Here is a 15,921-nt window from a genome sequence, read left to right as displayed (position 1 = left end):
TTTACCTTACAGAAGTACTGTACTTCATTCAAGCATTCCTACTTTATATTCATGGGTCTTTTGTGACATCTAGTGGCACAGTAAGGGAATAGAACTCCAGCCCACTCAGTTTAAACAAATTGGCTCCTTCTGTCCACTTTACTCATGAAAGATAAATCTCTCTATGCCTTCTCTCACTCTTTCTCATGCACACCTCTTTTAGAAGACATCTGAAGGCAGCCCTGTTTAGGGAAGCTCTTAATGTTTAACAGACCACTGTATTTTAAAACTTTGTTGGAAACCGCCCAGAGTGGCTGGGGAAACCCACCCAGATGGACGGGGTATAAATAATAAATTATTATTATGTTATTATTATTATTTTCCTTCTAACAATAGACCTTTTACACAAAACACAAAGTGTTTCCTTCCTTTCCTCCCTCAGGCCCTGCTCTCCCACTTCCACCAAATATTACCTTGTCCTCTTTTCTCCTAACCTCCAGGTCTTCTTAATTCCATCCCTGTTAAAGAGGAGCATGTGAGCTCTGCATGAGTTGACTCCAAGGCATGGAGATAAAAGTGGGGGTTGGAGAGAGAGAGAAAAGAGGGAAGATGCAACATGGAGCAGGAGCAATCAAGGCCAACTAAAGCATCAGCAAGCTGTTGTTTAGTCGTTTAGTCGTGTCCAACTCTTCATGACCCCCTGGACCAGAGCACGCCAGGCACTCCTGTCTTCCACTGCCTCCCACAGTTTGGTCCAACTCATGCTGGCAACCTCGAAAACACTATCCAACCATCTCACCCTCTGTCGTCCCCTTCTCCTTGTGCCCTCCATCTTTCCCAACATCAGGGTCTTTTCCAGGGAGTCTTCTCTTCTCATGAGGTGGCCAAAGTCTTGGAGCCTCAGCTTCAGGATCTGTCCTTCCAGTGAGTACTCAGGGCTGATTTCCTTCAGAATGGAGAGGTCTGATCTTCTTGCAGTCCATGGGACTCTCAAGAGTCTCCTCCAGCACCAGAATTCAAAAGCATCCATTCTTTGGCGATCAGCCTTCTTTATGGTCCACCTCTCACTTCCATACATCACTACTGGGAAAATCATAGCTTTAACTATACAGACCTTTGTTGGCAAGGTGATGTCTTTTTTTAAAAAGCAGTGACATTAGCAAGCTATTGTTTATTTATTTAGTACCTGCCCTTTACCCAAATGCCCCAGTGCAGGTTCCAGCATTAAATCATAATATTTAAAAAATTGAAACAACTTGCAACCATAAAATAAGTGGGTCCTTAAAACATGTGCCTCAAGTGTCAGAGATGTGACTTCAGCTGTATCCTGACAGTGGCAGACTTTGAGCTCTCAAGTTTCTGAATTGCTCGCACTGCCCTAAAACCACCTCTGCTCCAGAGGCTGTCTAATGAAGGTGCCAGACATACCTCTGTGGGGAGGGAGGTCTACAGCTTAGAGGCCACCACAGAGAAGGCCTCATAGGCCACCCCCCCAAGCCTCTGAAGGAGAAACTATGGAGAGGGACCCCTCTGACAATCTCAGCACCCAAGTGGGTCTGTGGGTGAGAAGGTCTTTCTGATAAAGCTAGTTGAAGGAAGATTGGAGGGCTGCAGATTGCACAAATGTGGTTTCCACCCACTCAACTTATCAGGTTCTTGGTTTTAGACCCTCCCTTCTCTTTCTCCATTCCATTTGGGCTTGTTCCACTGACCTGCCAATGGAGAAAGCGAAAATGTTTGCAGTTAGGGAAGTAAATAGCTGGAATCTGGACTAGACCTTAAACACAGCAGAGCATTCTTTCAATCAAGATTCAAAGCCTGCTCTTAAGCCTTTACACAATATAATGTTTTTTGGATCCTTTAACTTGGAATATACATTTCTAGGAATATATCTGTAAGGAATGCAAAAGTTAAATGGCCACTTCCAGGTAGGGTTGCCATACCTCCTGAATTTCCTGGATATAGCCGGTATTCAGCCCTCATAAACAGCGTCCAGGCAGAAATTGCTGAAATGTCCAGGAAAATCTGGACATATGGCAGCCCATGTTGGTAGTGTAGACTTTGGCAAATTTCATTAAAAATAGCTTAAAACCTTCCTTCCTTCCTTCCTTCCTTTCTTTCTTTCTTTCTTTCTTTCTTTCTTTCTTTCTTTCTTTGAGATTTTGCAAAATTTCAACAACTTTTGTCTCATGATCTCCACTTTTTGAAATATGGCAGCCCTACTTCCAGGTCCAGCTTGGCCAACCAGGTGCCTCTTCACTCAGCGCTGGCTGGGGCTGATGGGAGTTTGGCCAAAACATCTGGAGTGCCCCAGGGGAAGGCTGCCCTCCATTTCTTGATGTGAAGGCCAGCACGGGTCAAGGCAGGGCATTATGAATGTTGGATCTTATTTCGTTAAGGGCAGGGCTTTTCAACCAGTGTGAGGTTCTCTTAACATTTCAGTATGTTAGTATCGATTGCTGTTAGGGCAGATATGCAAGGAGGGAGCCCAGGGATGATTCTGTCATGCTTTTCTCTCTGCGCATGTGTCAGAGGCAGAGGGGATGAATATTTAACAGCCATGAATGATTAAAGACAATTTCCCTCCATCTTAAAAACTCTGCTCTTTGCTGGCGCAACAGAGGTTTAGTCAATGCTTTCTTCAGTCAGCAAACTATAATCTTCATTCTTCTGTCAAATGCCTTAAGTCAAAAGACTGAAGCTGGGTGAGGAGCCAGACTGCCCCAGACAGTTGTCACCTGTCCTGTAGACATATTGCTTGCAGTGTCTGCTGGCAGGTGACCTCATCCCAGCCACCATGCTTTATTGACATATACTGTGCTGTTAGGATTATTTTAATCTGCAAGGGCTGAGATTGCTTTCCAGCTGAAACCGGTGGCCTGCATGTTTGCTTCCATGTCCTCACCATACCTGCTCAACCTGTACATTTGTTAACAAAAAGATTCTACAGAGACACTAAGTTTCCAGTGCTTTTTGCTCCACAGGAAACTCCTTCTGCCCTGAATTCCCCTTAGCTTTGGCGGGGGGGAGGAATTGCTGAATGTTGGGCCCTGAACCTGTGCAAAATGCTAACATGTTGGCCCAGAATGTTTAGTGCCCACCTTGATACAGGAAAGTGAGAAAGAAGCTGACAGAGAGAGAGAGAGAGAGAGAGAGAGAGATGTCCTAGGTTTTTAATGGGCTAAATACTGGAGGAGTCCGGATGAAAATATCTCTTCCCTTTGGGGGAAATTCTTCAGCTCTTACGGTGTGCCAGCTTCCAAAGATGTCAAGGGATCTGGAGGACAACTGGGGGTGTTATCCTCCCTCCTCTCTTTGAAGGGGAGTTTGGTGTCTGCAAGCCCAATAGCCACCCGACTTGCAGAATCATCTTGGACAAGCGCCTTCAAGTTTGGCTTCAGCACCTTCAGGGTCACGCATTTCAGCACCCTCCGCACCACCGTTCCTTGGCCCGTGAGGCTCTCTGGGTACTGAGTCCAGCAACTTTCTCCAGGCTCCCAGTGGTAGATGGCATCGTGAGTCCTGGAGGTGCATACCCCTCCCATCACATAAATTTTCCCCTGGAAGTAAGCTGCGCCTGCAAAGGCAAGGGGCAGGGGCAGCGGAGGGATGGTGACCTCGTTGCTTATGACGCCATCCTCGCGCATGAAAAAGCATTTCGAGGTACACGGAAGAAGCTGGCTGAACCTGCTGTTTGGGTACGCCTGGGTGTTTTTTTTGGCAAAGAAGCCCCCTAGGACGCAGATCCCGGTCTCCATGGTGACAGCAGCTGCACCGTGGAGACAGAATTCCAGAGGCACCTGTACCCAGGTATCCAAGAGGATGTCATAGAGAAGGATGCCCTGGTAAACCACTTCGTCGGAATCGGCATCTCCTCCGATCAGGTAGAGCTTGTTCTTGTACGAGGCCGAGGCGGAGAAGCGCAGGATGACGGGCAGGCTGGCGATGGGTGACCACGTCTGCTTAACCACGTCAAAACTCTCCGCAGAGGCGAGGGGGCCTGTGTCATTCCAGCCACTCAAGGCAAACAGCTTGTGCTTGCAAGTCAAAAGTATGTGGACGGACCGGGGCGTTGACATGGCGGGGAGCTGGAGCCAGTGGTTGGCTACAGAGTTGTACTCGTGCAGTGCCTGGGAGTAGGAGCCATCAGGGTGTTTTCCCCCTGAGATGTAGAGCTTGTGATCCAGGGCTGAGCATCCAGGGAGTGCCACGAGCTCTAAAGGTGGCAGTTTGGTCCTGGACCCCGTAGCTGGATCCAAGCACTCCATGTAGCAATCCATATCTTCGTTGACGGAGAGGATGTCCCTCAAGCGAGGCACTTTGATGCAGATGATTCTTTCCTGGTACATGCCCTGCCGGAGACCCCCGCTTGCCTGCAGCCTCCCTGCCCCATCTAGGTCTCGCCACTGCAATTCCACTTGCTGGTCGAGCGTCGCTACGTCTTCCTGGACTTGTGCAATTTCCCTGGGCGTCAGGAGAGGGAAGCGGACATGTTGCAGGAGCGTCTTGAGTACCGGAAGACGCTCAGCGGGTGCGGCCGCCACCCACCGCTGCACAGCCCAGAAGACGTACATTTCGGAGGTGATGACTAAATGGCCCGAGGAGATGAGGCAGATCAAAGCTCCGAGGTCGAGATTCGGGAAATCCTTGTGTTCCAAGAGGGTTTCAAAGTTGAGGCCCAGGTAGTGCATTGTGCTTCGCAGCAAGGTGGGGTTGTTGTGAGCGTAGGCCAGCATGTACAAGTGGAAACAGTTCTCCTTGGAGATCCTCTCTGATAGATATCTGCCAGGGAGCAATGGAAAGAAAGAACGTCACTGGAAATCCTGTGGGTGGAAGCCGCTTATTCCTTTGGCTTTCGAAACAGGTGTTGGGGAGAAATGTAAGAGGAGCCAGACCTCTTGAGCTACCTGCTGATGTGTTCAAGGGCTGGTGTGACCTGAAGCCGGCTGGCTGCTGTGAACAGATCTTCAGCGTTCTCTGAAGTGAGGGCCAGTTCCCCTGAGTAGAGGTAGGCTAGCAGATTCTGGAGGAGGGAAGGATCCATGTCTTTCAGCAAAACCTCCCCGTCTCTGGATTCCTTAAAGTCGCTCATAAACACAGCCTGGAAGTAAGGGCTGACGGAAGCTAACAGGGCCCTGTGTGGGAAATGGAGACCGTCGGATTAGCCGTGGAGCAGCTGGGTACCCTCAAGTACCAACCATCCTTTTACCCTCAGTTGCCCCACCTGAAAAATGGGATAAATCATATCTCTTCTCTTGGAGGTATGTTGTGAAGAAGAAGAAGGAGTTTGGATTTGATATTTAAGGAGTCTCAAAGTGGCTAACATTCTCCTTTCCCTTCCTCCCCCACAACAAACACTCTGTGCGGTGAGTGGGGCTGAGAGACTTCAGAGAAACTGGAACGTGTCCAGAGGAGGGCAACCAAAATGGTCAAAGGCCTGGAAATGATGCCTTATGAGGAACGGCTAAGGGAGCTGGGCATGTTTAGCCTGGAGAAGAGGAGGTTAAGGGGTGATATGATAGGCATGTTCACATATATAAAAGGATGTCACATAGAGGAGGGAGAAAGGTTGTTTTCTGCTGCTCCAGAGAAGCGGACACGGAGCAATGGTTCCAAACTACAAGAAAGAAGATTCCACCTAAACATTAGGAAGAACTTCCTGACAGTAAGAGCTGTTCGACAGTGGAACTTGCTGCCAAGGAGTGTGGTGGAGTCTCCTTCTTTGAAGGTCTTTAAGCAGAGGCTTGACAACCACATGTCAGGAGTGCTCTGATGGTGTTTCCTGCTTGGCAGGGGGGTGGACTTGATGGCCCTTGTGGTCTCTTCCAACTCTAGGATTCTATGATTCTATGGCCCAAGGTCACCCAGAAGCTGCAGGTGGAGGAGCAGGGAAGCAAACCCGGTTCACCAGAATACGAGTCTACCGCTCTTAACCACTGCACCACACTGTGCTTCTGCAAAGGAGAGGGTCTTTTCTGCGGTGGTGCTTCTGAGTACTAGCTCAGACCATGGGAGGGGAGAGGAGTTGCTCTTGTGTTCAAATCTTGCTTGGAGATTTCCCGCAGGCCTCTGCTTGGCCGCTGTGAGAACAGGAGGCCGGACTAGGTAGGCCATTGTCCTAATCCAGCAGGATTTTCTTGTGTTTTTATGCTCTAACTCTGAACTCCCCCTTCTAAAGAGTCACGCCAAGTGCTGACATTAAAAGCTGTTCAGCACCTGGTTAAGAGCTTCCTATTTGTCCATGAGTTTTAGACTGTAGATGGTTTGGGAAATTGTGTTTTATTCTGTTGTGTTTTTTTTTTTTTTAAATAATTTTTATTGAATGATTTTATGTTACAAAAAACATTACAACCATACTACCACAAAATGTAATTGAGAAATAAAAATTACATACATCAGTATTATGTTTGTTATTTGTTATTTACCGTCTTAAAGGTAAAGGTAAAGGTACCCCTGCCCGTACGGGCCAGTCTTGACAGACTCTGGGGTTGTGCGCCCATCTCACTCAAGAGGCCAGGGGCCAGCGCTGTCCGGAGACACTTCCGGGTCACGTGGCCAGCGTGACATCGCTGCTCTGGCGAGCCAGAGCCGCACACGGAAACGCCGTTTACCTTCCCGCTGGTAAGCGGTCCCTATTTATCTACTTGCACCCGGAGGTGCTTTCGAACTGCTAGGTTGGCAGGCGCTGGGACCGAGCAGCGGGAGCGCACCCCGCCGCAGGGATTCGAACCGCCGACCTTTCGATCGGCAAGTCCTAGGCGCTGAGGCTTTAACCCACAGCGCCACCTGCGTCCCCTATTTACCGTCTTATTTCCTCACAAACATTCCATACCCAACACACACACGCACACACGCAGAAAAAGAAGAAGAAAAATAATAATAATAGTGATAATAATGAAAATAAATATTTTTTTCCCTTTTATCTTACAAACTCTTTTCTTCAATTTCCTGTCAAGTCCCTTCGCATATGTTTTATCTTAGAATTGAATGTACACCAAAAAATAAACCTTTCTATATAAATTTCCCAATACATTCAGAAAACATAATAAATCCTTAATTGTTATCCACCTCCTTTTACTTCCTTTGTCACTCGAATGCTAGCATGGAATCAAAACTATTATTGTATTTTTGAACATATCTTCTATAACCATCCCATTTTTCCGCAAATTTTTGCTTTGAGTTTGCTAGTCAATTGAGCCATCTCCACAAATTCCTGTAATTTGATTTGCCAATGTATTATTTTTGGAGCCTCCTGATCTTTCCATCCCTTGGCCACGAGTATTCGAGCCGCTGCAGTTGCATACAAGAATAACTCTCTTGAATTTTGGGGGGAAATTGTGTTTTATTCTGTTGGTGGGATTTTCAGGCTTTTATTTTGTCTTCCCCTGTTTTGTTACTGTTTCCAGTTGGTTTTCAAATTGTATTTAGTCAAACTTTGGCATGCCACCCTGTGAATAAGACCTGAAATGAATAAATAAATTCCCATATCCAACGGCACTGCCTACACATTCCCACACAGTGGGATATTAGGGAGGCTTCCAAACTTCCAAATTCCTGGGATTTTCTTGGCATGGATGTAAGAGGTTTTTATTTTTTTGCCCCACCACTTTCTCTGGGAAAACACACTGTTTACCGCTGAATTGGAATAAACGTCAATCGGTTTTTCTACAGATTGTTCTGATTCAGTAGCAAACAGCAGGGAATGCGGAAGGACAAAAGGAAAATCTCTTGGATCTGTGCCTGGGAATCACAGGAGAAGCGGAAATGTGGAGGAACTCTAAGAAGGAGCAGGGCTGCTTGGCTCCATATGCTAAAAGGGCTTTTCTGGCCCTCCTGTCTGGCATGGGACCCACCTGTTGCACGGAAACCGCTTCCCTCCAGCTACCAAGGTGGCATTGCAGAGTTCCTGGGTCTTATGCAGCTGCTTCAAACCTGAGGGTGAGGGAGGAAGATGAAAGCCGTCTAGGTCATTATAGCTGGTCACCTGAGGGGAAAGGGCAGCTCCCTAGAGAGGGGAGGTGAACGTATGGGCCATAGCATACAATCCAGAACAATTGCTCAAAAGCCCCTGTCCAAGGAGAATGAAAGTTTATTTTTTATTTTATTTTTATTTTTATTGGAATTTTATTTACAACATAACACAACCCCCCACCCTCATTAAACGTGAACATAACATAGACCATAACATACGACAATACGAACAACCAAATAAAAGACTTCCTTTATCCTGTATCTGGCCTTCTTATTTACTTCTTATAAACTGTTTCCTTTATGAATAATTATTAAGATTTTTCTAATTATAACAAATATCCACAAAGTCTCCCGCAGACATTAATTGAAACAAGTCAAGGTATGTATTTTAGGGCACTGTTTTGTGGAGTATTCTCTGCATCTTCCCCATGCTTTTTGAAACTCTTGTCTAGTGTGATCTCTAATTGCCTCTCTTAATCTAGCCAGTTCAACATACTCTAACAGTTTATCTTACCATTCCTTTCTTGTTGGCACAGTTTCTTTCCCCCCCCCCAGTTTTTAGCAATTAGGATCCTTGCTGCTCAAGGAGAATGAAAGTTTGGTGCAACTGGATTGTGCTCTATGGTCCCCTCTGCTAAATCACTGGGAGGGGAGAGATGTCACTCAGGATAACTGTGGGTCAGATCACCAAAAAGAACTCCCCCAAACACCAAAAACCCCTCCAGCCATTTGTGTTTTATTCTTTTATCTTTTGTTAGCCACACACTGAATGTATGCGCCTTACGCGGGGCTACCTTTGAAGGTGACCCAGAAACTACAACTAATCCAGAATGCAGCAACTAGACTGGGGACTAGGAGTGGCCACCGAGACCACATAACACACCGAGACCACATAACACCAGTCCTGAAAGACCTACATTGGCTCCCAGTACGTTTCTGAGCACAATTCAAAGTGTTGTTGTTGACCTTTAAAGCCCTAAACGGCCTCAAAGGCCCAGTATACCCAAAGGAGCGTCTCCACCCCCATCGTTCTGCCCGGACACTGAGGTCCAGTGCCGAGGGCCTTCTGGCGGTTCCCTTGCTGCGAGAAGAGAAGTTACAGGGAACCAGGCAGAGGGCCTTTTCGGTAGTGGCGCCCGCCCTGTGGAACGCCTTCCCAGCAGATGTCAAAGAGATAAACAACTGCCTGACATTTAGAAGACATCTGAAGGCAGCCCTGTTCAGGGAAGTTTTTAATGTGTGACATTTCAATGTATTTTTAATCTTTGTTGGAAGCCGCCCAGAGTAGCTGGGGAAGCCCAGCCAGATGGGCGGGGTACAAATAATAAATTTATTATTATTATTAGCCAGACCTTTGAGCACCTGAACCCAGCAAGTGTTAAAACATAAGCCAGGCTAGCTTCCTGATGAGCCATTAAGAGAACCAAGGATAGGGGCTCTGTGCCAAATGGGTGGGCCACCTCCTCCCTCTCTTAGACAGTTAGTAGGACAAAGCAGGAGATTGAGGGCAGAATTTGATGTGATGTGACCTAGAGGGGGAAAGGTTGCAGGCTGCAAAAGGCAGAGAGCAAGAGTGCGCCATGGCTTACTTCTGTTTGACTCCAAGGCTGTGGCTATGGGAGAAACAAGACCCTTTTGGTGTGTTGATGCTGTGATCCCCTCCATCACAGGCTCAGGTTGTGTATGTGTGTAAATAAACCCTATATCCTGATGACACCACAGTCTCTGCTGTGTCTCATTTCCAAAAGGAAACACAAACCCTGGGTAAGCGCCTGGAAACCCTGGAATCTTGCACTGATCAGAGTTTGGGGTGACATGTGGCAGTATATTATCGGGCAGCCTATATAAAAACTGTTAATGATAGCAGCAGCCAGAATAATACGTTGCTCTTATCCTGTCACGCAGAAAATGCTGCAATAATTTGCTGCTGCCGGGGTTTCAAGACCAGGAAAAAAGGCTTTGCTCAGGTGGCCAAGCGAGATCAGAAGGCTGGGCGCCCAGTATTTATTCCAGGACTGGAGACTTTCCACATCCCCTCCTACCCCCAAAGAGGCTTTGGCCTCAAGGACAATGAGGCTGCCGGCTACTATAGAATCATAGAGTTGAAAGGGACCAGGAGGGTCATCTAGTCTGACCCCCTGCGATGCAGGAAGATTTTGCCCAATGTGGTCCGAGTTTGAGGTCAGCCTCGGACTCACCCTGGCTGAAACAAGCTTTCAGTGAAGATGTCTCTGGCTCATGCTCCTCCTCCTTTCTGCCGACTTCTGCCATGTCTGCTGGATCCATGCCTCCCGCCGCCAAGTCCCGAGGGGCTGCCACTCTCTCTGGGACTCCGACCTGCCTCCCACTTGCCCCCTCAAAGCCTCTCTTAAAAGCAGCCTACAGCTCAGGCACCAGTGTCCCTGGGGCAGCCATCACCACCACAATGGTCGCCGTGGCACCTTGGGCCTCCTCAGGGTGCCCTAGGAATTTAGTGGCTTGCCCTGGCTCAACTTGCTGCCAGGGGAGCCAGGGCTGCTGCAGCAACCCTTGTGAAGATGGCGCCTTTGGGAACCCTGTGGGCCCTTGCTCCACTCCCTGAATGTGGGAAGAAGGGCTGCAGCACCTGCCTCGCTGCACATCCATGTGTCACCCTCTCTGCTGGATGAAAACTCGGTTTCTGATCACAAACCAATCGCTTAGTGCGTTTTCTTGTGCGGAAATCTGGTTTTCTTTTTATCTTGCAGATTGTGCAGGGGTAATCGTAGTACAGTGGTACCTCGGGTTAAGTACTTAATTCGTTCTGGAGGTCCGTTCTTAACCTGAAACTGTTCTTAACCTGAAGCACCACTTTAGCTAATGGGGCCTCCTGCTGCTGCCGCACCGCTGGAGCACGATTTCTGTTCTCATCCTGAAGCAAAGTTCTTTACCTGAGGTACTATTTCTGGGTTAGCGGAGTCTGTAACCTGAAGCGTATGTAACCTGAAGCGCATGTAACCCGAGGTACCACTGTATGTGTTTCGATAAAGACAGCTTACATAGAAGAGATGTGAAAACTGTGACAAACAGAGGTCGCTAGGAGAACCTGCTTATTTTAAGAATGGGCCAAGAATCATCATTTTATTTATTAAATTTGTATACCGCCCTATACCCCCAGGAATGTTTGTGCAGGAAAACTCAGCCTTCAGCTAAATAGAGAGAAAACAGGCACCCAGTCTAGGGCTGGGCAATATATCGATATATCATCCAACAATGGTTCGAAGCCCATATCGTCATAGCGATTTCATAATTTTTGACCTGGCAATATATCACGAATCATGACGTACATTAGGGGCTGGGCGATATATCGCCTAAAACTGGTTTGAAGTTCATATCGTGATCTCGGATTCATAATTTGTGGCCCGGCAATATATCGCGGATCATGATGTGTGTGTGCTATGCAAAAACCACAATGCGGGGGGAAATGTGAAGACAGCCAATGCCTCTAAATAGCTGCATCCTGACTTTAGACATCCATATATCACAATGTTTAGCTTGTAATATATAGCGATGTCGAAAACCAGATACCACCTTGCCGTGACCTTCTTGCTGAATTAAGCATCCGGCTTTGATAACACAGGCATGCTTTTCCTCTGAGAAAGTGGCTTAATTTTTACACATGTGTTAATGTAAGCTATAGTATAATCCGTATAGTTCAAGCTCTGGTTTTCCCAGTAGTGATGTATGGAAGTGAGAGCTGGACCATAAAGAAGGCTGGTCGCCAAAGAATGGATGCTTTTGAATTATGGTGCTGGAGGAGACTCTTGAGAGTCCCATGGACTGCAAGAAGATCAAACCTCTCCATTCTGAAGAAAATCAGCCCTGAGGGCTCACTGGAAGGACAGATCCTGAAGCTGAGGCTCCAAGACTTTGGCTATCTTGTGAGAAGAGAAGACTCCCTGGAAAAGACCCTGATGTTGGGAAAGATGGAGGGCACAAGGAGAAGGGGGCGACAGAGGACGAGATGGTGGGACAGTGTTCTCGAAGTGACCAGTGTGAGTTTGACCAAACTGGAGGAGGCAGTGGAAGACAGGAGTGCCTGGCGTGCTCTGGTCCAGGGGGTCACGAAGAGTCGGACACATCTAAACAACAAAACAAAATGTAAGCCTGCATTTCTCTAAGGCTTTGTACTTTATATGCTTGTGGACACCACTTTCCCCCACCGGCCGGCAGTTGTTCTGACCAAGTAAAGCTGCCTCAAACATCACAATGGGGCATTTGTTGGGGGGGGGGGGACACACCCACTGCACAATTGCTTATAGTTTATTATGTGAGCCACCATAAGTACTCTAAAGGAAGGACTGAAATATAGTAATTGTGGTAGAGGAAGGTAATAATAACAACCATCTAAGAAGAAGGGGGTCCAGGGCAGGCGATGCGGGTGAGTCGCTGGCGAGTTGGAGCTGGAGAGAGCTACCCATCACATCTCTCCGTGGGCTGCAGCAAACCTGGTGATTTAGAGCCGCCACAAAACCAGTGGGAAACATGAAAAACAACCCTGTCATCCAAGCTGCCATTGACCTCATGGCCGGGGCTGCAGGAGGCACTGCCCGTGTGATTACTGGCCAGCCATTTGATACCGCCAAGGTGAAAATGCAGACGTTCCCTGCCATGTACCGAGGGTTTGTGGACTGTTTCGTGAAGATTTACAAGCAAGTGGGGCTTCGAGGCTTCTACGAGGGCACCACCCCAGCTCTGGTCGCCAACATTGCCGAAAACGCCGTGCTCTTCATGTGCTACGGCTTCTGCCAAAGCGTTGTAAGGAGCATCGTTGGGCTGGACAAGAAAGCAACGCTGAGCGACCTTCAAAACGCCGCCGCCGGCTCCTTTGCTTCTGCCTTTGCCACCTTGGTCCTCTGCCCCACCGAACTTGTGAAGTGTCGCCTGCAGGCCATGCACGAAATGCACTTATCCGGGGAGGTCGTGCGAGGACGCAGTACAGTTTGGTCGGTAGTGAAAGGTGTCCTGAAAAAGGACGGTCCCCTTGGATTCTACCGCGGCTTCTCCAGCACTTTGCTGCGTGAAATCCCGGGCTATTTTTTGTTCTTTGGAGGCTATGAGCTGAGCCGGACGTTTTTGGCATTTGGAAGGCCAAAAGAGGAATTAGGCCCTGTGGCGCTGATGGTCAGCGGTGGTTTTGGTGGCGTGTGTCTCTGGATTGCTGTCTATCCCATTGACTGCATCAAAACTAGAATTCAGGTCCTTTCCATGGATGGAAAGCAGGCAGGCTTCATGGTAACGTTTGCAAGCGTGCTCCGGAAAGAAGGTATCTTTGCCTTGTACTCAGGACTGAAACCTACGATGATCCGAGCTTTCCCAGCGAACGGTGCCTTGTTCCTTGCCTATGAGTATAGTCGGAAACTGATGATGAACCAGTTTGAGATGTAATATTTTTTATTGTAGACTTACAATCATTGGAAACCTTTACAGGTCGTGAGAGCTGCCGCAAGAACAAGCAAAAAAATCAAGTTTTAAAGATTCTGGTTTTATTTTTTAAAGTATCTGATGTTTTAAATAAATATGTTGGGTTGTTTTTTTTCCCTAAAACAAACACAAATCAAAGAAGAAGAATATAATACTTGAACAGAAGGATTTGCATTTACCCCAGGGTCAATTTAAAAAGCTCCTGTTCCCTAAGCCGCTTCATTAGACTGAATGAAACGCCATTATTAAAAATCCTTGCAACTCTTCCCCGACTTTTATTAAAGTACCTTTGGCTATAGGTGTGCAATTCCTGTTCCAATAATGGAAAAATACGATAATCCACCCTTCTTTTGAAGGATTCTCTCTCCCCCATTAAAGCAATATTGCACAATTATCTCAACCCCTCTGAAGTGCATCACCTAAGATGAACAGTATTTGCTGTAATAAAAGGATAACGAATATAATCTATATTTAACACTTCTGGAACCTCCAGGTATCTGAATATGTCTCTGAGGGTTTAGGTCTGTGCATTTGGGTCACGAAACCACTGCAGAGTGTTGATTTTTCACACACAAAAACTTAAATTTGAGCCTCGTTTTTGCGGATGGGCGTAGCCTACTCTCTGCACTGGGTGCATAAGGTTGTGCATTTTTCTTTTTTGAACATCCCTCTGTTTGGAGGGCGTTGCAAAGCGATTCCCTCAGAAACGTTGGGATTTTCTGTGCCCGCTCCTTCCTTCCTCAGAGACCTAATAAGGAGCTGAAGGGGGTGAGGTAATCTGGTGAAGAATATAATACTACTTCTACTAACAATAATCATTTTAATTTTGGATCCAGGGTTGTTTCTGTGGAGAGGTTAGACATTTCTCCTCAGAACAGGCAGGGGTTTGAGCCAGCGGGGCAGAGACCTGCCTTTTTCTCCCCTGCTGGAGCTAAGCTCAAAATGGTTCCCTTTACGGAGCTGCCTTCGTCTCTCTCCTCAAGGCAACGATTTCTGGAAGATCGCAGCCAAATAAGATGTATAAACACAGATAGGTAGCCGTGTTGGTCTGCCATAGTCAAAACAAAATAAAAAAATTCCTTCCAGTAGCACCTTAAAGACCAACTAAGTTAGTACTTGGTATGAGCTTTCGTGTGCATGCACACTTCTTCAGATACACATGTGTGTATCTGAAAAAGTGTATCTGAAGAAGTGTGCATGCACACGAAAGCTCATACCAAGTACTAACTTAGTTGGTCTTTAAGGTGCTACTGGAAGGAATTTTTTTATTTTGTTTATATATATATATATATATATATATATATATATATATATATACACATATACATACACCCCCCATATTTTTCAGTGTATAAGATGCCCCCCATGTATGACATTCTCCCCATTTTGGCCTTATACATGGAAAAATACGGTGTGTATGTGTGTGTATATATAATTTTATTTATTTATTTTCCATTTAATAATATACATTCACATCATTATTATCCACTTTACCTCCCTGGCTCTTTATACTGTAATAGTAATAATTTAATAATTTAATCATAATTTAATAATTTATTATTTATACCCTGCCCATCTGGCTGGGCTTCCCCAGCCACTCTGGGCGGCTTCCAACAAAATATTAAAATACAGCTTTAGAGCTTATCGACTTCCTTCCCTCCTGCCTCAGGGCTTTCAAAATTAACCTTTATATCATTGCATTTTGTACGTTTTCCAATTCCAATTGCACTCATTACAAAATAGCTCAAAATTTAAATAAATATAGAAAGGTAGAAAACTTCTCATTACAAGTCAAGAAAACTTCTCATTACAAGTCATCGGACAGCCCTGCTAGTGATGTTAATCGCTTACGATAATCTGTCAGATATCGTATAAATTTACTCCAGTCCTTTTGGAATACTTGATCATGCTGGTTTCAGATTTTGCCCGTCAGCTTCGCCAGTTCTGCAAAGTCCAACATCTTTATCTGCCACTCTTCTATTGTTGGTACTACTTCTTGTTTCCATTTTTGAGCTAAAAGAGTTCTTGCCATTGTTGCATAAACAGTCTTTTATCTTCCCTTGGTATCTTTTCACCCACTATACCCAATAAAAAGGCTTCTGGTTTTTTAACAAAAGTATTTTAAAACATTTTCTTTAACTTATTATATACCATTTCCTAGAAAGCCTTTACCTCTTTACAAGTCCACCACATGTGGTAGAAGATACCTTCCCTTTCTTTTCATTTTCAGCACTCATTGGTTCTTGTCTTGCACATTTTTGCAAGTTTAGCTGGTGTTAGGTACCATCTGTGCATCATTTTCGTAACATTTTCTTTAAGTGCACTGCATGCAGCAAAATTAATACCTCCCTTCCACAACCTTTTCCAGGATTCTAACTGAATATCATATCCAATGATCTCCTTCCTCCAATTCACCCCCTAGGGTTGTTCATATTTTATTTTGAAACTGAGGAATCCCACCCCATCCTTAGGCGATCTTGCTCTCTGCCACATCCTGTTCAATGAACGTCCTCTGGTCCACGCTGGCAA

At 46.2% G+C, this 15,921-nt stretch overlaps 1 protein-coding gene and 1 pseudogene across 3 annotated transcripts; one reads left to right on the top strand and one right to left on the bottom strand.

Moving 5' to 3' along the window:
* Positions 1 to 3,130: 3,130 nt before the first annotated feature.
* LOC307221163 (kelch-like protein 6) lies at positions 3,131 to 10,299 on the bottom strand. 2 transcript variants are annotated; one of them, XM_079985495.1, is made up of 4 exons: positions 10,149 to 10,299; positions 7,833 to 7,911; positions 4,887 to 5,114; positions 3,131 to 4,761 (listed from the first exon to the last, which is right to left on the bottom strand). In XM_079985495.1, the coding sequence occupies exons 1-4, from the start codon at positions 10,234 to 10,236 to the stop codon at positions 3,222 to 3,224; spliced, it is 1,935 nt and encodes a 644-aa protein (XP_079841621.1). In that variant the 5' UTR covers positions 10,237 to 10,299; the 3' UTR covers positions 3,131 to 3,221. The 2 variants fall into 2 exon arrangements, with proteins under 2 accessions (XP_079841621.1, XP_079841622.1); XM_079985496.1 differs by lacking the exon at positions 7,833 to 7,911 and having other exon boundaries at positions 10,149 to 10,280.
* Positions 10,300 to 12,021: 1,722 nt separating this feature from the next.
* On the top strand, positions 12,022 to 13,656 carry LOC307222786 (mitochondrial ornithine transporter 1 pseudogene; annotated as a pseudogene). The gene has a single exon. The product of its transcript is annotated as a mitochondrial ornithine transporter 1 pseudogene (transcript).
* The last annotated feature ends 2,265 nt before the right edge of the window (positions 13,657 to 15,921 follow it).

Source organism: Podarcis cretensis (genome assembly GCF_951804945.1).
Source record: "Podarcis cretensis genome assembly, chromosome: 8".
Lineage (NCBI taxonomy): Eukaryota > Metazoa > Chordata > Lepidosauria > Squamata > Lacertidae > Podarcis > Podarcis cretensis.
The sequence above is the reverse complement of the archived record's forward strand: the minus strand, read 5'-3'. Positions and strand labels throughout refer to the sequence as shown.